General features: G+C 41.2%; 4 protein-coding genes across 5 annotated transcripts; 1 reads left to right on the plus strand and 3 right to left on the minus strand.

Moving 5' to 3' along the window:
* Positions 1 to 1,218: 1,218 nt before the first annotated feature.
* On the minus strand, positions 1,219 to 8,070 carry LOC135680640 (chitin-inducible gibberellin-responsive protein 1-like). Of its 2 annotated transcripts, none has more exons than XM_065194703.1 (2): positions 7,950 to 8,070; positions 1,219 to 3,253 (listed from the first exon to the last, which is right to left on the minus strand). In XM_065194703.1, the coding sequence occupies exon 2, from the start codon at positions 3,219 to 3,221 to the stop codon at positions 1,545 to 1,547; it is 1,677 nt and encodes a 558-aa protein (XP_065050775.1). In that variant the 5' UTR covers positions 3,222 to 3,253; positions 7,950 to 8,070; the 3' UTR covers positions 1,219 to 1,544. The 2 variants fall into 2 exon arrangements, with proteins under 2 accessions (XP_065050775.1, XP_065050774.1); XM_065194702.1 differs by lacking the exon at positions 7,950 to 8,070 and adding an exon at positions 7,765 to 7,943.
* Positions 8,071 to 9,402: 1,332 nt separating this feature from the next.
* On the minus strand, positions 9,403 to 10,717 carry LOC135680641 (22.3 kDa class VI heat shock protein-like). Its single transcript, XM_065194704.1, has 2 exons — positions 10,147 to 10,717; positions 9,403 to 9,806 (listed from the first exon to the last, which is right to left on the minus strand). The coding sequence occupies exons 1-2, from the start codon at positions 10,628 to 10,630 to the stop codon at positions 9,526 to 9,528; spliced, it is 765 nt and encodes a 254-aa protein (XP_065050776.1). The 5' UTR covers positions 10,631 to 10,717; the 3' UTR covers positions 9,403 to 9,525.
* Positions 10,718 to 11,105: 388 nt separating this feature from the next.
* LOC135680639 (cysteine-rich receptor-like protein kinase 6) lies at positions 11,106 to 15,169 on the minus strand. The gene is made up of 7 exons (XM_065194701.1): positions 14,246 to 15,169; positions 13,008 to 13,133; positions 12,614 to 12,744; positions 12,329 to 12,533; positions 11,905 to 12,142; positions 11,670 to 11,820; positions 11,106 to 11,574 (listed from the first exon to the last, which is right to left on the minus strand). The coding sequence occupies exons 1-7, from the start codon at positions 15,129 to 15,131 to the stop codon at positions 11,239 to 11,241; spliced, it is 2,073 nt and encodes a 690-aa protein (XP_065050773.1). The 5' UTR covers positions 15,132 to 15,169; the 3' UTR covers positions 11,106 to 11,238.
* Positions 15,170 to 17,441: 2,272 nt separating this feature from the next.
* Positions 17,442 to 17,753, plus strand: LOC135588871 (uncharacterized). The gene has a single exon (XM_065081219.1). The coding sequence runs from the start codon at positions 17,442 to 17,444 to the stop codon at positions 17,751 to 17,753; it is 312 nt and encodes a 103-aa protein (XP_064937291.1).
* The last annotated feature ends 8,264 nt before the right edge of the window (positions 17,754 to 26,017 follow it).

Genomic DNA, 26,017 nt, shown 5'->3' on the forward strand with positions numbered 1-26,017 from the left:
ATGAAGCTCGGCATGGGGTCACATGAATCTGAGAAGGGAAGTAAACCTGTATTGCATACTGCTCTGGTATCAGTTACATGATAGAAGAAGAGTAGCCAAAAGCAGAATTGAGGGAGACAGAAAAACCAACCGCTCGGTTGAGCGTGCTGATCATACTTGCAGTGGTCTCAGATGAGGCACTGCAAACATCAATTTTGAGGTTGAGAAAAAGAACTACAAAGATACAACATTATTCCTTGGAAAATTTTGGCAACATCGTACGTGTTTAGATTTACAAGCTTTCAAATAGATTCATGATGTATATATATATCATATATTATGTTGTTATAATATGTATGTGTATTTTTACATCATGTCATAATATGTATGTATGTACATCGTACGCATGTATTGTATGTAACATATTTATGCACTTCAGTTCATAACTTAAATCACAAACCTCAAATTGAAGTCATTCTAAAAGTCAACTTAATCATACAAAATATATGAAAAAAATCATATGAAAAAAATCATATCTTAATTCGGATCCTACAAAATATATGAAAAAAATCATACAAAATATATGAAAAAAATTAACCATCCACTACTCCACTCATGCATATGTAATTCTAAGTTATTTAAACCTCAAAATTATTTATTTTAATTATGGTTAAACTCATTCATGAGATTTACTTAAGTACTATTATAATTCAATCATCACTTAGTCACTATATACATTTTCATTACGATAACTTAACCTCATATTCAAGTCCGCTAACACAATTAAGTTTGTTGCACCGAAGAATCATATCTCTTCTTGTTATATAATTTGTTTAAAAAATATTGATGTTTATGCATGCTCAATTAACATTTTGTAAAATAGTATAGATAGTATTTTTGAAATGCAAACACTTGGTTTAAAATATGAATATATCATTTATCATGATCTATATTTTTGAAATACAAGCAAAATATGAATATATCATTTATCATATTCATAAGACATAGGTATTACAAATCTTACGAAAATAAGATATAAATATTATTTATGATCCTATTAATACGTTAATTATAATTTAATGTATATAAAACTTGATTACTACACTTTAATCACAGACTCAGTGAAAATGCAAAAGCAATCAATCATTATAATTGATCTTGCATGTTCTTTACAACCTGTGTCATCTGATCTATGGTATTTTCTCTTAAGCCATGAACAGCATGATCCCAAACAATCGATTCAACCCGAGGTGGAAGAGAGAAATACATATATCTCACAGTGTTACACATATCCAGTTTGTTGGCTTGAACCATTGTATACATTCAAAAGATTATACAGGAAGCCAAGAGAATAATGATCATCTCAAGAACATTTGGCTAACACCCTCAAGCTCCTTGGGTCATTTGGTGCAATGGAGTCAGTTTGCCACAAGAGATGCAGATGCGGCACTCATGAATAGGTACGAGAAACAACAGCTGAAACCTGCATCGGACAAGAGAGTGGAAGTTCACTACCAAATAATCTCATCTGTGGTTCCTCAAGGTTTATCTCAAATGGGCCATCATCAGTGCCAAGCAGAAGCCGAGATCAGGTTCCTGTTCTTCCAACCCAGCAGCATCGCGCCATCTTTTTCCACCAAGGTATATTTATCAGAGTAGTATCCCAATAGAGTCTTTATCACGGAGTTCACATAGGAGCTGAGTGGGTAAGGCTTGAAACCGGCCATGCTAAGCCTGGACCTCCACTTGCCGAGTAGCTCGTGTCTCTCCACCCTCTCCTTCCCTTCACAGGCAATGATGTTAACTATGTCCTTTGCCAGACAGTGCTGCTCCACGTTTATCCTCTCCTTGCTGTCCCGCGGCAGCGTCGCATCTATTGATTCGAGCATGGCAGAGTAATATTCTAGAGTCTCCATGAATCTTGTCAAGAATGATGTTGTGTTGGTGTTGGACTCTTGCTCCACCAGCGTCGTCACTCTCGGAGACAATCCCTTCACCATCCGGAGCAATCCATCACGAGGGTTGTTCACATCGACACCTTCATCCGGTGTGCGGTGAAGCTGAAGAGTGAAGTTCACGGCAAGTGCTTCCCCAGGTCTAATCTCCAACATTTCTCTTGTAACCTCGGGGCCATACACAGGGAGGCCTTTAAACTCGAGGGGAATATTGAACTTCTTGGACATGTCTGACAACATCTTCCCGACTAGCTGCAAGCCATCTCCTCGGGCATACTCCGATGTTGGGTCATCGATCCCTGTGATTCGCACATGTGGTGGACCTCCAGGTCTTACAGCTAATGCCTGTATAAGAGTGATCCATTGGGTACCTTGAGCAATTTGAAAGTCTATGATGTGGATTCTGTTCTCAGTTTTTAGTGCATCAGCAATTGCTCCATTCGCTGCCATATATCCAAACTTTAAGTAGGGGCAGATGTCATACAAGATCCGCATGTAAGAGAGAAGCTCCTTGCTCTCTGGCTCACGGCACCTCAAGGCATGATAGATGCTGGTGCCAGAAGACTCGTGCCTTGCCACTAGCCCTTCTAGCATATAAGCACCAAGACGCTGGATAGGCTCACCACTGATAGAAACAACACCTCGGGCTTCCTCAACCAATAATTCAAATTTATCTATCTTATTCTCAGATAAAGCTTCTGCACACTCGATTAGAAGCTGTTTCACATCACCACCTGTGAACTTTATTTTTTTAAGACGTTTCTCCGGACGGATTTCATGGCTCATATCTAGATATGTAACAGAGAAAGATTGAGGCTGTGCAGGATCAGAAGACTCGAATTGGACCTCACGGGTCCTCGTTCTTGACCCCTGCTTTCTGAGCTGAGGTGGTTTATCTTTATTCAAATCAGGATCGATTGGTTCACAGGTATCAGGTGCCATGAGAACAGTCTCAATCTCTTGTAGAGCATACCTTATCCTCTGGCTGGAAACTGCATGTACTGATTCTGATGGTACCTGAGTGTCCGGTAGAAGACGAACTTGGGACTGCATCAATGCACCATCATTGTCTAACGGAGAGCTGTACCGTTCAGTCTGTCCTTTACCATCACTAATTGCAGAAAAATTGTCACACTCAAACTGGCTGGAAAAAGGGGAGCTCAGCGAATTGCCAATAGCTAATTTGATTGAATCAAAAGTCCATTCAGCACATGCCAGATTTCTTGGAGAAGGGAATTCATAGGATATGTCTGTGCCACTCAATCCATAAAACTGATGGAGGTCCATGCTAGAAGGATGAGCATCAATCGGTGAGATATCTGCATATAGGAGCAAGAACAGACCTCATCAGCAAATATCACCAAAAAGCATGTTTGTCAATGGAAAATGAAAGAGGCTACAACCACTTCAGAAAGAAAACGGAACTGAGGGATGCATATAAATAAATTAAAAAGAGAAAAATAAAGGTAATAGTGATTAATTTAACAATTTAAATCTGATTAATTACATATGTGCTTTAATTTTAAAAGCCATCATGTACAACTTAGGAAGCTACATTAGTGTAAGCTTATCTGAAGAAGCCATCATTCGCAACTTAGGAAGCTACACTAGTGTAAACTTATCTTTTAGATTAATGGTAGAATAAAATCAGAGAATTTGAAGGCCTCCTAGATGAAGAAGGAAAATATCCTGGGGTCCTACAATGCCCATTTCTCAATCTTAAGCCAATTAATTCATAGCTGTCTATGATAGCAGTAAACAAGACATCCTTTTGCTAGCCACATGTATAAATTCTCTTTATAATATCTCTTAGTTTAGTTACTGAAGAGCTTTAACCAGAATTACTTGAAGAAAGAATAAAAAAAAATAACACAGGTGATCTTTTGTTGACTGAATGAAGTAGAAAAAATGAATAAGATTTCCTCATAGCATGAGGAAGAGACAGAAAATTTAGATATAGGTGGCAATACTTTATCTAGTTTTCTAGCATTGGCATTTATGATTACTTGATTTAACTAAAAGTAGTTGGTATTGTAGTATCAAACATTAATATTGAGATTTTACTTGTTGATTACACACAGGATAAATCCTTATGCTAGCACATCCTCCTACATTCGTTTTGCAGAATTTAAGGACACCTAAATTGACAAATATAAGGCCTAGGAGACATGGTATAAGCCAATAATATATTTGTAGGTAACAACAAAAGAACTATCATGATTTGCCTATTCTGCATAATAGCAGTTCATGGACTGACCTCAACTGCATCTGCAAACTTATTTTTAGAATAGATTGCAAAGAGCATGCACACAAATGTTCATATCTTAAGTCGAAGAAGATCGTTCAAAAAGTGTCAATGCCAGAGTATATGATAGAAAAGAAAAAGAAATCATGATTGTTAAGAAAGGTAAAAAAGGAACCAATAGACTTATATATGTATCAAGTGATGCTTGTGACAAGTCAAATATGAGCAAAATTAAGATAGTTAAATATAAGTGATGCTTCTGATAAGGAAATAAAAGAAAAAATGATTGAGCACATTGCTCACTTTTTCTATCAAGCTGGAATTCCCTTTAATACTTGTCGTTTGGACAAGTTTAAAAAAATGTTTGAAACTATTGGAAGATATGATAGAGGATTAAAATATCCAAGTTATTCTGAGTTGTAAGTTCCATTATTGAAAAAAGAGTCGGATTACAAAAATGACTTATTGAAGGGTCATAAAGAATCATCGGTAAAGCATGATTATTATATTATGTCAGATGATTAAATCAACAAGAGACATCTGAATATAATTAATTGTATAATCAGTTGTTTTTTAGGAATCATGTTTGTAAATTTAATAGATGTATCTTCTTTTATGAAATCTAGAGAAAAAATATATGAGTTTCTTGACAAGTTTATGGAAGAAATTGATGAATAAAATGAGTTGTCAAAATTCTTAGTTTGAATTATAGTACTACGGGTTGTAAGCGAAACTGGAGTATCTTTAAGAAAGGAAGGCAATACCGAATGATACCGCCCGGTACGTACTGGTCCGACGACATACCGGTATACGGACCGCCGGTATATATATATATATATATATATATATATATATATATATATATATAAACTCGACGACGTCGCCCCACGTGGGGAAGGAAAAGGCGACGTCGCCTTTTAAATAAAATATATATATATATATATACCGAGCGGTATACCGAATGGTATATCGCTCGGTACACAGTTTCGTATCGTACCGAGCGATTGTCGAAACTCCAGTACGGTATGAAATTGCAGACCTTGTCTTTAAGCATATAAAGATCATAAAATATTTTTAATTTAATTAATCTATTTTTTTTAGATGGATGTATTAATATATTTTTTATTCATATAACATGACATATTCATACAAAGAGAAGAAATCAGTTAGAGCATCAACGATTACATAATCTAGTTTATATAAAGTATAATCAAGCCTTGAAGGGCCCATCATGATTTGCAAAGTAATATCAATCTAATCTTATTACAAGACGTTGATAATTCAAATGAGTGGATGGTGAGGGAAGTTAGTGCAAATTTGCAAGATGCCGAAGATGAGCTTGTATTCGAAGATGATAGCGTGACAAGACGAGATGTGATAAGAATCTCAGATGTTGGAGAATTACAAACATATACAAGATAGATGATGAAAGCAAAAATGAACGCAAAAGCCTCAAATTCATCTCCTATCATTATTGAATAGGAGGAAACATACTTTGATTAAGAAAGACAAGAGGAAGAAAAACATGATGATAAGTTTGAAAATGGCAATGTTGATTATGTTGATGATTGAATTTGATGTAAAGTTTTATTATTTTGGGTCTTTTAATATTTTTTTAATAGAAAATGAATAATATGACTTAGTACTTACATATTTTCAATTTATGTCATATTTTTATTTATATAATTATATTTATCAATTATATTATATATTTTCTATAATTAAATATTTAAGAGCATCTCGTTTCACTTGGACAGACGTCTAGGCAAGCGCCTAGTACCTCGGACGTTTTGAGACCTTGGCAAATAGCGCTTTTAAAAACACTGATTTGAACACGGAACATACAACTTATAATAGCAAATTTAGTTGTTATCATTCTCATCCCCAAAAGACATAATTTAGGTTGTAACTACACATAAGAATCAATAAATTATTGGCTGTAAACACCAGAAAGGTCACTTTATATGATTGTGTTACAGCAGATGTGGTCTTTTGCATATAGCAAATATAAAATTAACTTTTTTGTGTTTTCTTCCAGCTTTCCTCAGAATCTTATTGTTCTACCCTTATCCACTTAGGAATTACCATTTAAGTTATTGCTCTCCCCTTATCCACTAAGGAATTACCAGTTAAGGCTGTATCTATTTCTTCTAAGGCTGTACCACTAAGGAATTACCAGTTAATGCTCTCCCCTTGCAGGAGAATTTCCCACTCCTTGAAGGAGAATAGAATCATTGGCGTCACACATTAAAGGAATTCAAGTATGACCAACTAATGAAATTTTTTTTATGTTAGCTCTCATTTAGAAAAGCCTGAAGGTAATATATGGTAGTGATTTATTACATCAGCAAAATGAAATTACACCAATAATACTATATATATTACCAACATAGTAAGGTGATAAAGAAATTTAATTAATTCTGGATAAGATAAGAGACAGATGTTTCTCTAGATAGGAATATTTGGTTGGTGCAAAAAGCAATATCTTTGTGAAAAACCAAATCATTGTCCAAACTATTGGCTGTTCCATTAGAAATGTCAGGTAAGCTTACAGAAAGAGCATGTGGAAAAGCAGGGAAGGAAGATAAAGAAGAATAATACTGATGTACAAGAATTTTTTTGTTTTCCTTTTTCACTTCTTGGGTTAAGTAAAGTACAAGATCGGTGATAATGGGATAAAGCATCATGTTAGCAATGGGAATGAACGACTTGCAACAATGATGATGGGGAACTCTCAAAAGGCTAACTTGTTAGCCGATCACACAATATGTGATCGATAATTGACAACCCTAATGGCAATACAATGGAAGATGTCATTTTGTCTGGGTTGACCATTGATGGTGGTTTACCATTGTCCTCCCCCTCCTCCTCCTCTTCTTCTTTTGGCATTCACTCGTTACTTACCTTCTCAAATTACATCTGCTGTGCCGTGCTCTGCTTGTTCCGGCGTTGGAGGATCTTGTTAAGTATATTCCTGATGTGCATCTAGCTTAGGGACAGCTATCGACTCCACTCTGATTTGATTCTAACGTGGTGCTTGTTCTGTGTAAGACCACAAGGGTCAAATTGGATCCTAAGTCCTATGTTAGCCGGACGACCAACACAAACTTCACTAAAAGACTTCCATGCCGAAGTTAGGAAAAACTTCTATTGTCACTGCAGATTTTGTTTGATGAGACACACACATGTTAGCATCAATCATTAATCTAATATAAGGCCTATCGTCCAGCTCCTAGCATCTTCTAGCCAACTGAAAACAACCAACCCACACAAAAGGGGAAAGCTTGAAGGAACAAACACATGAGCTTAATAACTCAATCACTACATCTTAGCTTTTTGTTCCCGTTTTAATGGCCAGAAACTCATTATTAGTCAGGAAAAAAACCTCTAATTCGACGACATCATCTAAGAAATGGAGGCGAAAAAGACGCAGGTCCCAGGACGTCCTACCATCCTTCAAGTATAACCCCTATAAGTTATAACCCCCAGGATCAAAGCAACCACGCCTCAAGCTAAAGATGAGTGACACCGAACTTACTCCAAAAGGCAAAAGCAAAGACCAAAAAGAAAACTTTTCCCCTTTACCTTCCATCCGAATCAACTTCCTCAAAAACCATAGTTTACGCAGTAAACAAGCTCCAATCGCCGTAAAATACAGAAAAAAATATCCAATCAAACGACAATAACTCGACAGAAACCGCCATAACCATCAATTGCTCACAATCCACAGGAAAACCATAAAAAATAACCATTTAAATGGCCAATTTCACCTTCTAAATCTCCCCGTATCGCTTCCCACTCCCTTCACCGCTCTCCACCTACCTCGCTTCACACTCTCTTGACAACGGAGGAAAAATCTATCTTTTGGGGTGCGCGATAGTTTCTCAAAAGCTGCGGCTTTATAGGAGAGCTAGCGCCCGTCCGGCTTAACGGCGTTGCTGACGGCAGTCAACGTCCCGCGTCCTTGACCATCCTACCAGCATCACCCCGGCCGACCTCCCCTTCCACCAATTGGAGCCGTCCGATCGAGATCTCGCGGTCCGCAGGACCGCGAGGCCCACGTGCGGAATCGATGAGCGCGACTCGGCCCGCGTGCTCATTAGCGCCTCGTCACGTAATCCCTGCTGTCCCCACGTGACACGCGTGACGCGTGGGGACCTCGTCTTCGACACGCGGGGTCTCGAGTCTGACGTCATTTGTCGCGCCGGCATCGTGAGTGTCACAGTCCGATGGGGAACCAACGGGCGGTGATCGTTATTCGCCGCTTTTGACTGGCTTGACCCCTCTCAGCCGTCCGTTCGAAGGATCCCAGTAGTGAGATAAGCACTGACGTGGACACGTATTGCGATGCGGGTCCCACCAGGAAAGAAATTTAAACGTTTTTAAAATTTCAACCATTATTTTCTTCTACTCCTTGATGGAACCCGGCGCTATACCTTCAACGTGATTGATCGGCAGATTGGTCCCAGGAGGTTACGTGTACATGAGACCAAAAGACATGTGGGTACGAGGGGTACTGTGCAAGCATTTCTAGAAGCACGTTAGTGGTGCACATCTTCGCACGGAAGATGTGACAGTTCGATATGATGTGCAGTAGACCCGAGCTGCAATCTTTTCGCGTTTAATTATTGGTATGTGACATGCTGCGGTTATGCCACTGAGTTGGATTGGATTAATCTGAGTAATTAAGAAGGATGGTCCATGAGTCACGGTGCATGAAAGAACCGAAAGAGAATTAAAGTGCATTGGTGATGGAATCTTGCTAATATTTTACGTGGCTTGTAGTCCTTGTAATAAATACTACAGGTTTGATGTTTGGGCAAATTCCACTACCAAATTTGAGGGGTAGCTAGTGCTGGTTTATACCTACCTAGGATTAGAGTCACCATATATTTGCATGTATGTTGTCCATCAACTCTATGGTTTTGTTGAGGTCTGTTTGCTGCTGAGATTTTATGACAATTTTCTCCAAAATTAATTTGACTAACTACTAAGATATTGCAGATATTCTAATATATATATATATATATATATAAAGGAAGGGGACAAACTATCTTGAAAGCCTGCTGGCAACATGATGCACGGTAGCAGACAAAGTATGACTCTGTAGAGTGCGTCACGCCAGGAAGAATTCAACGGTTAGTCCCCACTATCATTTGCAGTGATAAATTACTAATTACAGTCCATTCTTAAAAGAGGTTAGGTTAGTGGGATGTGTCTACGTGAGCAATATTAATATCATACCATAATAAATTATATACTATGATCATAGCATCATCATATACATCATTTTCCGTAGAGCGCCGCTATATATTGTAGATGACACTTATTGCCACCGCAGTAGGTTCACACGAATTCTGATTCCTTGGCTTGCACCGCGTGCACCTTGCTGCTCTCAGAAGTCTGCTTTGGGATCTTTATCTCCAGTAAGATGTCATCAGTGATGTAGGCTTCCATCTTCTTCCAATTTGCATCCTGTGGCAGCTCCAGGCGGCGGACGAATCCATGCTCCCACCAGCGGCCGATCTTCCAGTCTCTTGCATCCGTCTCTCGCCCTCTCCACAGCCCGCTGATGTCCATCACCTTTTCCTTCGGGCCACATACTTCTATCTCGCACTTTCTTGCAGCTGCCGAAAGCATGGTGTTAAAAGTTGTGCCTAACTTGATCATTTCCATTTCAAAGTAGAATTCTTGCAAGGAAAAGAATCCAGCATGATCTATCTTTCTCATGAACTGATTTCTCTAGAGTGCTGCAGTCTGCAAGTCTGCAGTTTACGTGGTTTAAACCAAGGTAAGTATATATATGATCACGATACACATCGGTACTGCCATTGGACTACAAGAATCTCAGCCTGCAAAGCAGAAGCAACGGCTGCCGCCTCCGGTTGGTGCGTGGCATGGATTTGTTTGGACGCGAATTCTCATCACGAACATGAGAGATAATTTGGATGAGTGACGAGCTTGTACCTGGCAAATCAGCTTTCAGGACGTACTCGGAGTCCGTTTCGAACCAATCAACGGAGGTCTTGGAGGTGCTCCGGAGGCCCGAGAGCAGCGGTTCCGACTCGAGCTCCCACAGAGGGAAGGCATCGCCGGGGTCGAAGAACTTGCCGAACAGTAACGGGCTGAAGAGCGAACCTTCGCCGAACACCTTTCGGGCAGCGTCCCCGCCGTGAGCAATGAAAGAATCGAAGGCGTCTTCGGTGAGGGGGACGCGCCATTTGTGCGGGTTCGGGTCGCCGGACCGGACATCGATCGCCCTTCGGGGCGGCATTGGCGAAGAAGAAGCAGCAGCGTCGAGGGCGACGGTCAAAATGGAATTCTGCTTTATAAAAGCTTTGGTGAGCTGCCTTTTGGAAAAGAAGGGATCGGATTCCCCTTGAATTACTTGAGGGAATCTCTCTTTCTTTGTCCTTCTCTGTAGCTTTCCATCACAGTGGATATGTGCCATGCTTATCCATCTCCGATCTGAAACGAATCAACCATCGGCAAAGAGGAAGCAGTAGAAACGAAATTTGCAGAGTTGGGGATGGAGAACAACACACCATAAAAATCAATTACCTGATTAATTCTTTTTGTTTCAATTCAAACTCTGTTGGTCCCAACACTTGATACGATCGAATCATCGGATAATGTGAGGTCTCCAGATATTACGATCGATGATGTCACTGTCGTCATATCCGATCCATATCTTTGCTCTGTTGTTGCGGTGCCGATTAGAATTTTCTTTCTGTAAAGCAACTCCGTTCTCCGATACCGATCGAAGTGGAAAAACAAATTACCCAACCAAGTCCTCTCTCCTCATCTTTCCAAAGAAAAAGTAAACGGTTGTCAACGGAGTTGACTTTTTCTGCATGTTGTGTTGACATAGATGAGCATATACCTTTGGTTGGTAAATGGAAACCTATATGTGCGTACACACACACTCACACAAGATACAAAGTAGGTTTACATATAAATAATACAGCAAGCAGCAGTGAGTCGATAAATTATTACAGTGCCAAAGTATCTTAGCATCCATAAGCAAAACTATAAGGTCATCCATCACTGGCTACTCTTTTATCTCGGTTCTAATTCTGAAATGGAAACTTCGTTTGGTGACATTGTTACAGACTGAGTTGTTTGGTTTTTTGTACCGAGAATCGATTTGTTCGAGTTTGGGTCCATGCTGCTCTTCCCCACGCAGAATGCAGGCCGTGATGGAGCTGGGAGAGACACACTGTCACTGTTCAGCATCACATTGACTGTGGACATCTTGGGTCTGTCAACTGGATTCTCCTGAACACACAGCAGTCCGATCTTGATGCATTTCAACACGTCACTACTCGGGAACTGGATGCCCAGAACGGGGTCTAATATCTCAAAGCCTCTTCCTGCGGTCCACCTCTCCCATGCCTGTTTCAGAGAGACCAAGATGATCGATGTCACAGTACGGGATTGTATCAGTACCCACATATGTATCGGGCTTACGAATGCACTTCCATACTCACATAGCTTAGAAGGTCTTCCGAGTTGGCAGAGTCGTAGGAACCGGTGTTCTTCCTCCCTGTCAAGATCTCCAGAACCAGAACACCGAAGCTGAATACATCTGACTTGGCTGAGAAGTGGCCGTGCATGGCATACTCCGGTGCCATATACCCACTGCAACGAAATCAAAAAGTACCTTAGGAAGACTAATAAGCAAACCTATTTGTATGAGAGAAGATCGTACTGAGTCCTACTCACAATGTTCCCACGATTCGACTTGTGGTGCCCTGTGTCTGGTCTCCACCGAAAAGCTTCGCTAAACCGAAATCTGTGATCTTAGGGCTCATGTCTGAATCCAGCAGAACGTTGCTGGCTTTTAGATCCCGATGTATGATTTTGTGCTGGGATTCTTCGTGTAGGTATAGCAGGCCTCGCGCGATTCCACCGATGATCTTGTATCGGGTTCCCCAGTGTAACCGCTCGCGTTTCTCAGCATCTAATGGATGAACACAGATGATTGAATTTACCAATTCAAAAAGGAACGTATGAATACGGCATGCAGCCATGCACAAAGCAAGAGTACGTTTGATCCAACAATTATTAAGGTTATAGGGATGTGTGTAGGAAGAAGAAGAAGAAGAAGAAGAAGAAGAAGAAGAAGAAGAAGAAGAAGAAGAATCACCAAACATAAGTTTGTCGAGGCTTCCATTAGGAACGTATTCATATACCAGCATCTTCTCTTCTTCAAAGCAAACGCCCAAAAGTCTTACGAGATTCCGGTGCTGGAGCTTAGCAACCAAAACAAGCTCATTTTTCAGCTCCCCAAGCCCTTGTTCAGAAGCTAAAAGCTTCTTGACTGCGATTTCTCGTCCATCAGGCAGCAGTCCCTGCACAAGAAAATGAGATCATGATCACAAGAAAAAGTATAGTGCATGTGACATTGCAATGTAATAGACTTGTATAATACCTTGTAAACTGCACCAAATCCACCTTCTCCAAGTTTATTCTCATCCGAGAAGTTGCATGTTGCTATTCGTAATGTAGATGGATCAAATAGTAAGGACTCCACACTCGTGATCTTCTCCGGGTCAGTCTCATCTATACAAAGAGCGCACGCATTCAATTTTGTAGTAAGTCAGATTCACTTTCCACTCACCCCAAAGTTATTGCTGTTTCGTTTGTGTTCACTTAAATTAACAGACATAGGTAAATCATGTTTGCTACAGTAACGTCATTCATTGTTTCTCTTCCTTCCTTGGTCATGCTAAATTGTATCCGCCTGACCAAAATGGTAGAAAAGAAACTGGAATTTTGGAATAGCAATAACATGTGGCAAAAAATTGCTTTCAGTCTCAGCTTACAGGAAGGTTTTTTAGCTGACTTCCTCCTCCAGAAGCAAATGCAAACGATGGAGATCAGTAGCACTGCAGTCGCCACAGGTATCACAATTGCAAGAATAGTCCCTGTTGAATTCTTCTTCTTATTTCCTGCATCGAGATGTGTAATTCCATGAGTCTCTGTTGGCAAATATATTTTTTTTGGCTTATGTATTTCGAGAATAAGCAAATCTTGTCTATTCATATGCTGCAAGGTGAGCAATGCAAGCTTGGTTTCACAATAAGTGAAAATAAAATAAAAATAACAAAGGATAAAAAAAATCTAGCTAAATTTGTTAGAATAGACTGATATTTCTTCACTTATTCTCCAAATTATCAATGAAAACGTAGTACATGGAATGTATCCCTAATCTGAGGAACACACTTATTTGCCCAGTAGAATTTGTAATTTCCTTCATTTATGGTATTACTTATCCCAGAAGAAGTAAAAAAATTAATGTTCTTGACCTATTAATTATATGATGTTATATATATCTTCACATCTAATCATTCATACGAGCATCAGATGGGAAGATGAGAGAGTGGAGAAGTCAAACTCGTCTTGCTGTTTCCTTTGTCGTGCATCTCCTTTTCTCGGTCCAATGACCGCAGTGGTGATGTTGTCACAAACATTAATAATCTGACACCAAACGCAGTGGCGACCTCTGTGCCAAGAAAAAACTGGCGGCAGTGGCGACTTTGTGAGGACAGCAGAACAGAGTCATCTGCCCTGTTTCGACTCTTACTGCTACGTGGATGATTCATTTCGGTGCAGTTGTCCGAAGAATGCCTCACAGAGTCATACAGGCTGATGCTTGTGGTGTGAGATTTCTAGGACTCGATGCAATTTTCTACTGTTCTCGGTCTTATGTTGCTTCTGTGAAAAACGACAGGATGTGGACTTCCTGTCCTGTCTTCCAGAAGTATGATCCTGTGAATCCCACCGGTCTGATAAATGTAAGATTGTAGTAGGAATAGGAGACCTCAGATCGGGTGTTATCCCACGTAAAAACCACAAAAACTCTAAGCAATATATTATATTAATTTTATATTTATTTTTTGCCATATATTTTTATATTTATTCCTTTAATTTGATCTATAGCTTATTAGTTTTTGATGATGATATTAACAACAACATTTGGAGGAATATATTTAAGTAGACATAGCAGGAATATACATACAACAATATATATGATGCATATTGCTAGGAATTAATGGCTCACCTGATCCTCCACTGCCACCAGAGGCCGGCGGAGCACCAGAGGCCGGCGGAGCAGTAAGTCTCAGCGTCGGGGTGCTTTGGTAGAAGGAGTACACCTCGTACCTCATGTTGCACCTCACGCCCACCGCCCTTGCGCCTTGCTTCCCCTCGAACAGGTTCGGTATCACGTCGAACAGCTTCTGCAAGCACTGCCTGCACCGACTCCTTGACAGGTCTGGGGTGCACTGCACCAGCCCGTAGATGATCGGAAACTCTGACGTGAAGTTGCTCATCGTCCCGGTAGCGAACTTCTTCGAGGAGCCGTTGCTCGCCGCCGCCTGGTCCGCTATCCCGCTCATCAACTCACTCACCAGCTTGTCGAACCGACTCACTTCGGGTATGTCCTTCTCATTCACCAAGTACGCCATGGGGGAGTTGTCGGTGGAGGAGAAGAAGGACTGGTTGTTTGAGTAACGGACGAGGCAGTCGTCATACCAGACGGTGGCGCCCCTCTTGTTGGGGCAGAGCTGGAGGAGGACTTGACCGGCGGTAGCGAGGCAGGAGCTACAGTCGGCGGTGGCGACGTCGCCGCGGCAGAGAATGATGCCGGAGACCTGGTCAGGGGATTGTCCGGCCGTGCCGTTGTAGAAGCCGGAGAGGGAGCCGTTTGAGGCGAGGGAGGAGAGGAGGAGGTCGAGGTTGGATTTGTAGGTGCTGTTGGCGGTGTAGTTGCCAGTATTGTCGCAAACTTGGTACAACGGCTGGGCCATCGCAGGAGAAGAAGAGAAGCAGAGGACCACAAGAAGGCAGAGGAGGGAGATGGATCCGGAGGTGGCCATGGTGGAAGGGAGGACGATGAACTTGCAGATGGCACCTGCGACTGCTGGTATAAGGAAGACAAAAGTCATTTCGGTTGACTAGTCAACCAAGCGAGTGTGTGGGCATGCGTAGCTCAGCCACTTAAAAGAAGAGCTACAATAAAAATCTCCTCAATATAAACAAAATGTTCTTTACTCGTATGACATGAACGCATGACATTCACCTATCTCATTCTCACTGAGTAATAATAATAATAATAATAATAATAATAATAATAATAATAATAATAATAATAATAATAATAATAATAATAGTAATAGTAATAGTAATAGTAGTAATACTAATATAATTTACTTTTTTTTCTTTATATAATTTAATACCAAATATATAGAAAACAATCTAATAGTACAGGTCAAATAGATTAGTGATAGAATAATTTATGTGAAAAAATCTTTTTTTGTGTGAAGGATAATCTTCCACTATAAAATGATAGGATTATAAAATTTACATGGATTAACCAGAAAATATTAAATATTATATAAAACCTAAGTATCAAGACACTAGAAAGAAAAATTAAACAAAATAAAAAAATATCAAGTATATCATAAAACTATGATAATCGAAACTAATTTCATTAATCAATTGTTGAATTTTTCTTCTCCTTATATGAAAATATGTGATGGCCATCATTTTAATTTTTTCCATCTAAATCATATAAAATTAAGATTAGATTTAATTAACCTTCAAAGGTTCCATCATCTAAGTCATGAGTGGGACCACCCAATAAATACGTTTGTATAATTGGACTGTATCAACAACCTAAAACCCAAAGCTTGGTCAATGATTGAGAGGTAGGTGTCGTTGCTCTCTGATGTTTGCATCCATGGTGGATTGTTCTGTGTGTGACCTCAGTGGCAGCACCTTCTGATGGGGCTGTGACTTGACTGACGGAGAAGATGAGGCCTCTCACCAAAGACTTTGGCAAAAGTGGGAAAGAGATGGTTGGGGAAATAAGTGGTGGCAACGTGATCAGGTGACTATTCATTGTTCACCACATTAATTTAAAGTAGGAAGTGCTTGACATGTGGATCCAAGTAGAAGAAGAGCATGCCAACGATTAATGGACTTTATACATAGACCAAGTGAGACTGTTTAGGTAATAATTAATCATTTATTTTCATAGGTGATGAGGATAGTAATTATGATAAGACTCGGCTGACGTCAGATGACGCCTCACGTCTTGATCGACACAACAGCACTTGGTCAAACGGACCAGAACGTCGACCGAGGCGCATTAATACCGGCTCAGGCTCGGTTTCTCACGCCACACCAATACCAATGTCATACGCTACCAGTCTGTCCCATGCAAGCGAGCACATCAGGAAACAGTAAGCTTCCCTATAAATACCCTCGCATTCTGAACGGAAAGATGAGAGAAAAAGAAAGAACTTCCTCATCAGAATCCCCTTTGCCATTGATTAACTTGATCGTCGAAGAGGTCGGGCCGAGCACCCCGACCCGATCTTTGTGTAGGGGCGAAGCCGAAGATCCCCGCAAGACGTAAAGGTGAGGAGTTCCTGCACGGAGGGCACGACGACACCGTCCTGACCATAGCATCGATTACCTCGGCGGGCTCGAAGGCCGTTTCGTGAAGATCCCCGTCACCCGGACCCGAACCAAGCCGCGTCGGCCCTGAGGCCACGGCTCACGGTTGTTTACCACAACAGTTTTGCGCTAGAAGGAGGGCCCGAATGTCAAGGGATCGCCTGATCGGCTCAAACGAGCTCGTGGCTGAGGGGTCACGCCCAATCGGAGCTTCGGGGGAACACCCCCCGCGTAAAGAACCTCGAGCTGAGCACCCCGCCGCGGCCTCAGAGCACCATTGGTGGTTATTCAACGACCCGTCGCCCGTGTCATCCGAGGCCTTTCAGGACCTTGCTCATCAAGTTCGAGCTCTGACGGGTATAGTGCAAACCATTATCCCGCTCGTTTCTCATCCGGCGCACCCGCCTGCGATCCAACCACTGCGGCAACAGGAGCCGCCCGTTCAAGCCCGCACACCACCTCGGGAGCTTCCCGCTTCGCCTCGGGTCCCATTGGCCCCACTCGGGGATCGAGTGACGGTGAACCCAAGGGGTCGCCCGAAACTCGATGCACTATCTCCAGATCCTGCCGACTCTCTTCGAGTCCAGTTGCGCTTCATCAGCCAGCGATTGGACGAGGTGTAGAAGGAGGTTCGAAGGTCAAAGGGAGAGCTCGGGAAGGACGCACACCAAGGGTCTCCATTCGCGCCCGAGATATAGGATCATACAGTCCCCGCAGACTTACAGCTCCCCTCTTTAGACGCATATGACGGCGCCACCGACCCAACGGACCACGTGGCCGCTTTCCGTGCCCAAATGGCGCTATACGAAACCTCTGATGCTCTGATGTGCAGAGCATTTCCCATGACTCTAAGGGGGCCAGCCCACACATGGTACAACGGTCTGAAGATCGGGACGATCGCCTCCTTCAACCAGCTCGTCAAGGACTTCGAGCTCCACTTCGTGGCCTATGCACGGCCGAAGCCTTCCACGACGCTTCTCCTCGGACTCAACCAGAGGGAGGACGAGCCCCTCTCCCATTTTGTGAATCATTTTACAACACAAATCCGGGGGTTGCCGGACACTCATCCCTCTCTGTTAATGCAGGCGTTTATGATAGGCCTGTGACCTTCCAGATTCCTCTGGTCCCTCGTTGAGCGACCACTTACCACGGTACCAGATATGCTCTAGCGGGCTAACCGGTACATTGCGACGGAGGCCTGGATGGCTGTGAGGAGGAGCGACTTTTGGAAGTGGGCTCCATAGAAGAAGTCAAGCACCCATGATGGCTAACAGCTGTAGTCCTCGTGAAAAGAAATCTAAGCCCTGCCTCAGTCTCTTCCGAGTGAAGGCTCAGTATCTACCTGACTGCCTCCCAGTTCGTGGTTAGCCCCGACCTAACCCCCTTCTGTACCTACACGGCTTGGCCGTAGACTGCCCGAGTTCACCTCAGCGTGGCCTGCCCTCTTGAGCCGTGTCCCTCGGCTTGAGCCGTGTCCCTCGGCCGTAGACCAACTGAATCCACCTCAGCGCGGCCTGCCTGCCTGAGCCATGTCCCTCAGCCTGAGCCGTGTCCCTCGGCCATAGATCGCCCGAGTCCACCTCAGCGTGGCCTGCCCGCCTGAGCCATGTCCCTCGGCCGCAGCATGCCCGAGTCCACCTCAACGCGGCCTGCCCGCCTAAGTCGTGTCCCTCGGCCGCAGTTTGCCCGAGTCCACATCAGCGCGGCCTGCCCGCCTTAGTCGTGTCCCTCGACCGTAGACCACCCGAGTCCACCTCAACGCGGCTTACCCGCCTGCGTCGTGCTCCTCGGTCGCGTGTTGCCCGAGACCACACCTGCGCGGCCTGCTCGCCTGCGTCGTGCTCTTCGGCCGCATGATGCCCGAGACCACACATGCGTGGCCAGCCCGCATGCGTTGTGCTCCTTGGCTCCATGCTCCCCGAGACCACACCTGCGCGGCCAGCTCGCCTGCGTCGTGCTCCTCAGCTCCATGCTCTCCGAGACCACACCCGCGCGGCCAGCCCGCCTACGTCGTGCTCCTCAGCTCCATGCTCCCCGAGACCACACCTGCACGGCCAGCCCACCTACGTCATGATCCTCGACCGCATGATGCCCGAGACCACACCTGCGCGGCAAGCTCGCCTGCGTCGTGCTCCTCAGCTTCATGCTCCCCAAGACCTTTGTGCATGTGCGAAATTGAAGGTCCCCACCGGACGCGCAGGCGAGGAGTTCTTGCCCGGAGGAAACGACGACACCGTCCCGACCACAACATCGACTGCCTCAACGGGCTCGAAGGCCGTCTCGTGAAGATCCCCATCACCCGGACCCAAATCAACCTGCGTCAGTCCTGAGGCCACGGCTTAAAATTGTTTACCACAACAATAGGTTTAAGATGGCAGGAAACATGCCAATAGTATGCATAAGCTCAATGCCTTTCCTTCGCATGCTAATGATAATAAATGGTGCAAGTCTAACACTAAGCATAAGAGCATCGACTTCTCTCTTCTTATTATGCGAAGACAAGTTGTTTAAAGGCAAGTTAATAGAAAACTTGTGATGGTGACTTTCGTAGGAGGATGAGACATGTAATGTTTCTGATGGTATCGAAGGGTAGCACAATTTGTCTATATATTAGATATTAAACCAATATGTTGTATTAGAATTATGAGAAAATAGATGTTGCGACGTGTTAGGATTTGATTAATGTGAAAATGAGTATCTCAGCAAAATCTTGGATGGAGGTTGATAGTGCATCAATTGGTGGAGGACGGAAGAAGAAGAAGAAGGCAAAAGAAAATATTGGTTTGGTTGACTGGTCAACGTTGCGTATGACTTGCTTGCTTTGCATAACGTGACCTAGGGAGTTGAATCTTCTGACGAGCTTTGTTGTGGCTGTGTCGTGAGTGACAAGGAGATGAGGCCTCACGTAAAGAACGAGATGATGGATGGAAAGATTAATTACCGATCATTAACTCCGAAATTAGTTTTATCTAGAACGTCTTTGACAAGGTCATGTGAGCTGAAGTGCTTGGTGAAATAGTATGAGTTATATTCTAAAACATACTATGGAGGTTGTGACGACTGCATGATTGGTTAATGTATTGTTGTGTGGTCTCATCAAGTATTTTTGTATATCATTTAATGTGACAATTTTTTTTTTAGAATAAATTTATTAAAAAAAATCTCCAAGTTTTCTTCTTTTTTTTTTCTCATAAAATTCTCATTTTTTACTTTATTCTCGCATAGCATCTCTCATGTTTTAAAAAATAATATTATACTTGAACCACGACTTATCGATTATTACTTTTGCCCCTTATTAATCGTCTTTGACACTTATTGTTACCCGTCGCCTCACCCCATCATGCCCTCGCCCTTGATCCACACTGCTCTTCATATTTTTGTCGCCTAACTCAATCTCATTTCTCAATATGAAGGAATTTTGATCCTTCCATTCCTCTAAAAGTTCCTCCTGTGGCGAAGACAACATCGACAATACCCACTCAAATGAGAGGAGAAAGGAGTTCCTCCTCGACCCCTCACGATTTAATCGATTTAGGAATAGAGAAAGGAAGAACTTTCACCCCTTCCATTCATCTAGAGGAGTTCCTCCGATGATGAATTCCCTTCCTTTGAAGGCTCCAACCCTTCCTTTTAGAGCGTGTTGCTATGAGTGCAAGTGGAGGAGGGCGAGCAAGAGTATACTACTCATTTGAGGGGTCAAGTCGAGTGACAAGAGCATGAAGGAGAGGGCGAAAGGAAGGGAGTCGAATCAAGTAATAAGGACGTAAAGGGCCATGTAGATCTTAAGAAGATAAATGCTCCATTATTATTTCTATAGCTTTTTCATGAGAAAAAAAAAAAGGCCATGGTCACATGATCTTAAGTGAAGGATTATAGTAAAAACGACTTTTTGTATTCACTTGATTCATGAAGCTACATATATTATATATTTATATAGGTTGAGGAGGATTTGATTGTTCTCCACTTATGAATCAAGGTGATTGCCTTTGAATCATGAGATGATTAATATGATGGAGATACAAATAATAAATATATCAAGATCACAATCTGTTAACCATTTGATATCTGATTTGTAATGGATTCTCTATCATGCTTTCATAAGATTGAACTTCCCTCATGAATGTCATTTTTGGAATGATGTGAGTGAAACACCTTGCAAGTAAGTAGCTTCATGAGAGGCTTATGTGAAAGTGGATAACGATGTACTTCATACGAGAATAAAATATCATATTGGAGTATAGGTAGGTAGTATTAATATTATCACAATAGATTGTTGAAGTAGAATAAAAGGTGATGCTAAGTTTGTGCAAAAAAATTAGTGACCTAATTGAATTTTGTAGTAGTGGTAGTAATGATATGAGTAGTAGAATGTGTTAGTTTGGCAAGTCCCATAGTCCCACATCGAGAAAATCAGACTTGTCGTCTCGTTTGGAAACTATAAATAAGGGCCTGGGCTTTGAAGTCAGACACACCATAAGAGGTACCACAGACACCACAAGAGGTACCACAGGCAGCACAAGAGGCACCACAAGAAAACCTGCTTACGGTTTGGGTTTTTTCTTGTTTAGTAAGCTGAAGGTGTTTTATGGCCTAGGAACATCTTCCTAAGGCATTTGTAAGTGTCCCTCTTTTGCAGTAGTAATTTGCTCCTCTTTCTTCCGTGGATGTAGGTCAAAGTCAATTGACCAAACCACGTATATCTGGTGTTCTGGTGTTTTTGTTTGTTCTTGTCGCTTTTATTCTTTCCGCTTTATTGTCTTTGTTGTGTTGCCAAAATTATCTTTTGGTAAATATCCTGGGGCTAGCTCTAACAAACTGGTATCAGAGCCTGGTTCTAGGATCTTTTGGCAACAATGACAATATCAAAGATCGTTGTCGAGAAATTCGACAGAAATGTCAACTTCGGCATGTGGCAACTTAAGATGGAAGCCATTCTGGTTCAAGACGGAGTTGATTTGGCACTACAAGAGGCTGAGAACATTCCAGATGGTACGTCAAAGGAAGATCTTGCGGGTATGGATAAGAAGGCCCGATCCAGCATCATTCTAAATCTCTCTGATGAGGTTTTACGAGAGGTAGCTATGGAGACTACGGCTAAGAGCATGTGGGACAAGCTTAAAGCTTTGTACATGAAGAGGACAGTGGAGAATCGTCTCTACTTGAAGCAGAGAATGTATATGCTTTGGATGATTGAAGGTACATCTATACTCTCGCATCTTGATAAGTTTGATTCTTTGGTTATAGATTTGGAGAATATAGATGCAAAAATTGATGATGAGGATAAGGCTTTGTTACTCTTGTGTTCTCTTCCCCAATCTTTTAAGCATTTCCGTGATACTTTGATTTATGGAAAAGAAACAGTTTTGTATCAAGAAATTAAATCTGCACTGAAATCTAAGGAGCAGATAGACAAGAATATCACTGGGGAAAGTAGAGAGAATCAGACTGAGGGTTTGGCAGTAGTAGATCTAAATCTAGATCTAAATCCAGACATAGAAATTTGGAATGCATATATTGTCATAAAATGGGGCACATTAAATCTGATTGCTTTAAGTTGAAAAATAAATTAAAGCAAAAGGAAAAATTTGTTGAGAAAACTATTGAATCCGCTGAAGCTAGTGTAGCATCTGATGATAATGTTGAAAATATTTTCTTTGCTACTGATGACGGGACAATGTCTAAAAATGAATGGATTTTAGATTCAGGTTGTTCTTATCACATGTGTCCCAATAGGGATTTGTTTTCCACGTATGAATCTTGTAATGGTGGAATTGTTTTGATGGGCAATAATGCCGCATGTGATATTGTTGGTAGAGGAACAATCCGAATTAAAATGCATGATGGTATTGTGAGGACGCTCACTAATGTTAGACGTGTTCCTGATTTGAAAAAGAATCTCATCTCTTTAGGCACCCTAGAGGCCCTTGGGTGTAAATACACAGCTGAAGGTGGAGTTATGAAAGTTTCTAGAAGTGCTCTTATTGTTATGAAAGCTTGTAGGTCTGGTAGCTTGTATATTCTGCAGGGAACTACTGTCACAGGTTCAGTTGTAGTTTCGTCATCATCATTGTCTGATTCTGACATCACCAAATTATGGCATATGCGTTTAGGTCATATGAGCGAAAAAGGTTTGAGCATATTGAGCAAAAGAGGTCTACTTTGCGAACAGAGTACTGGGCCACTGGACTTTTGTGAACACTGCATTTTTGGAAAGCAGAAAAGAGTCAGCTTCAATTCTCCGGCAGTTCACAAAATGAAAGGTACTCTTGACTATATTCATTCAAACCTTTGGGGTCCAGCTCATATTCAATCTAAGGGTGGTGCTAGGTATATGTTGACTTTCATTGATGATTATTCCAGAAAAGTTTGGGTTTATTTTCTGAAGCATAAAAATGATGTTTTTCTAACATTTAAATAATGTAAGGCTTTGATTGAGAAACAAACAGGTAAATAGATTAAACGATTTCGAACAGATAATGGCATGGAATTTTGTGAAGGTGATTTTGAAGAATTCTGCAAAAATGAAGGAATCGTTCGACATCGCACTGTTAGGATGACGCCTCAGCAAAATGGTGTGGCCGAACGTATGAACAGAACACTCTTGGAGAGAGCGAGATGTATGATCTCAAATGCAGGGTTGACAAAAGACTTTTGGGCATAGGCGATTAATATGGCCTGTTACGTTGTCAACCGTGCTCCTTCTGCAGCACTTTATTTTAAAACTCCAGAGGAAGTTTGGTCAGGTATTCCTGCTGATTACTCTGATTTTAAAATTTTTGGGTGTCCAGCATACATGCATGTAAATGAAGGAAAATTAGACCCTCAGGCTAAAAAGTGCATTTTCCTTGGGTATGCTTTTAGGGTGAAAGGATACAGATTATGGTGTCCTGATCCTAAATCCCCAAAATTTATAATCAGTAGAGATGTTACTTTTGATGAATTATCTATGCTATCTTCTAAAGAGGATTCTACTAGTTGTACAAATGATAGTGCGCAGAAGCAAGTGGAGCTTGAGATTGGTAGTTCAGATTCTTTTAAGTCGAACTCTTCTACTCAAAGAATGCTAGTAGATGGTCCCGAGTCTACTGATGTAGATGATCCAGAGGAAGAGCAATATTCCATAGCCAAGGATAGACCACGGAGAAATATTCGACCACCACAAAGATATGCAAATTTGGTTGCATATGCTTTGTCTGTTGCAGAAGAGACAAGTGAAGTTGGTGAGCCTACTTCCTACTCAGATGTAGTTTCTTGTGATAATTCCACTAAGTGGTTGATTGCAATGAATGAAGAAATTGAGTCTCTCTATCGGAATAGAACTTGGGATCTTGTGAAGCCGCCTTCGGGTAAGAAAATTGTTGGATGCAGATGGGACACTATTGCTGAGGGAAAGATCCTTGTTCAGAAAATTCATACGAAGGACAATCCAGCTGATATGTTTACGAAGCCTCTTCCGGTTTACAAGTTCAAGCAATGCTTGGACTTGGTTGGTATTCATTGTTGGTGATTGCCCGTTGGGGCTTTTGTGAAGAAGGTGGAGCAAGTTTTGTTGGGACATGCTAAGGTGGAGATTTGATAGTTTGGCAAGTCCCATAGTCCCACATCGGGAAAATCAGACTTGTCGTCTCGTCTGGAAACTATAAATAAGGGCCTGGTCTTTGAAGTCAGACACACCACAAGAGGTACCACAGACACCACAAGAGGTACCACAGGCAGCACAAGAGGCACCACAAGAAAACCTGCTTACGGTTTGAGTTTTTTCTTGTTTAGTAAGCTGAAGGTGTTTTATGGCCTAGGAACATCTTCCTAAGGCATTTGTAAGTGTCCCTCTTTTGCAGTAGTAATTTGCTCCTCTTTCTTCCGTGGATGTAGGTCAAAGTCAATTGACCGAACCACGTATATCTGGTGTTCTGGTGTTTTTGTTTGTTCTTGTCGCTTTTATTCTTTTCGCTTTATTGTCTTTGTTGTGTTGCCAAAATTATCTTTTGGTAAATATCCTGGGGCTAGCTCTAACAGAATGTGTAATTATTTTCTGTTAACCGAGAGGATTTATATTAAGAAATATAATATACATCGATGTGGATGTTCTATCATTGGTATTACCTACCCAATCAATATTAGCAAAGGCATAAAAATGAGAGGATGATTATTTTCAAAGAAGAAGATTATGATTAAAGGTTCCTTGAAGGTATCATAGGATACTCTTTATTGTAATCCAATGAGTTATAGAGGATTGATGCATAAACTATTATAATTTATTGATTCCAAATGAGATATCTAGACGAGTGAATGATAAGTACTATAGGGAGCCAAGTATTTGGAATCCGTAGTAACACTACTATCATGTAGTTTGAATAACTCAATGAAAGAAAGTTGGGTGACAACTTCTTTAGTATTTTGCATATTTATCTTCAATACGAGATCTTAAATATATTTTTTTTAAGAGAAGAAAAGACTAGTAGATGTAAATAAAACCTCTATACCCAGAAAATAGCTTAGAATCGATCCACCAGTTGTTTAAAAAAGTAATTAATCTTAATAGAGTTATTGACTATAATGATGATGTCATCTATATAGTCTAATAAATATATGGTACAACCCTTTTGTTATTTTAGGAATAAAGAGCTATCAAATTTAAAATTAACAAAATTGATTGACATCGAATATGAGCTAAGTTTGTTGTATCATACATACTCTTGGAGTTTAGCAAAATTCATATATAGCTTTCTAGAATTTATATAAGATGAATGAAGCAAAGAAACTATTGAATAAAGATATTGTCAGACAAAATCCCCTACAAAATAGCATTATTAATAACCAATCATCATAACTACCAACATCGAGTGATAGCTAAATTCAGGATAAGTCAAATTGTCATAGATTTAACAATAAGACGGAAGGTTTCTATAAAATCAATGCCCAAAATTTAGTAAAACTCTTTAAATACGAAATGTGCTTTGTATCTAGCAATAGATTTATTAGGGTTCTACTTAATTTGAAAGATCCCCTTATACTTAATATCATTTTGTATATGATTGAATGGTACAAGAGTCCATATAGTATTACATACTAAAATATCATATTTTTCATATATGATTTTATGCTAGTGGGGGAATTTTTGAACTTTAGTGATGCTTAGGGTTTTCATAAGCTCAGAAGGATAGCTTATGGTAGTATAGAGATCAAGAATTTGATATGGTTTAAAGATATTATTTTTGGAGTGAGATAGAAGTGATAGCATATATGACGAGCTGTATAGTTTTTTTAGTTATTATTAATATCATGATATTTTATTACTTTATATTGGATGATGAATACATTGTGATATCCTTAGATTTGTACAATAGGAATTAGATCATGATGGGATCAT

The sequence above is a fragment of the Musa acuminata genome, chromosome BXJ1-8, assembly GCF_036884655.1.
Source record: "Musa acuminata AAA Group cultivar baxijiao chromosome BXJ1-8, Cavendish_Baxijiao_AAA, whole genome shotgun sequence".
Lineage (NCBI taxonomy): Eukaryota > Viridiplantae > Streptophyta > Magnoliopsida > Zingiberales > Musaceae > Musa > Musa acuminata.

Bases quoted from the DNA above. Each gene is read 5' to 3' on its own strand.
- LOC135680641 (XM_065194704.1), bottom strand. From the start codon at position 10,630: ATGGCACATATCCACTGTGATGGAAAGCTACAGAGAAGGACAAAGAAA. The intron at 9,807-10,146 runs GTACAAGCTCGT...TGCTTTCGGCAG, and splicing joins CCTGAAAGCTGATTTGCCAG to CTGCAAGAAAGTGCGAGATA.
- LOC135680639 (XM_065194701.1), bottom strand. From the start codon at position 15,131: ATGACTTTTGTCTTCCTTATACCAGCAGTCGCAGGTGCCATCTGCAAG. The intron at 12,143-12,328 runs GTGATTCTTCTT...TTCATCCATTAG, and splicing joins CCTCGACAAACTTATGTTTG to ATGCTGAGAAACGCGAGCGG. The intron at 11,575-11,669 runs GTGAGTATGGAA...TCTCTGAAACAG, and splicing joins CGGAAGACCTTCTAAGCTAT to GCATGGGAGAGGTGGACCGC.
- LOC135588871 (XM_065081219.1), top strand. From the start codon at position 17,442: ATGGCGCTATACGAAACCTCTGATGCTCTGATGTGCAGAGCATTTCCC.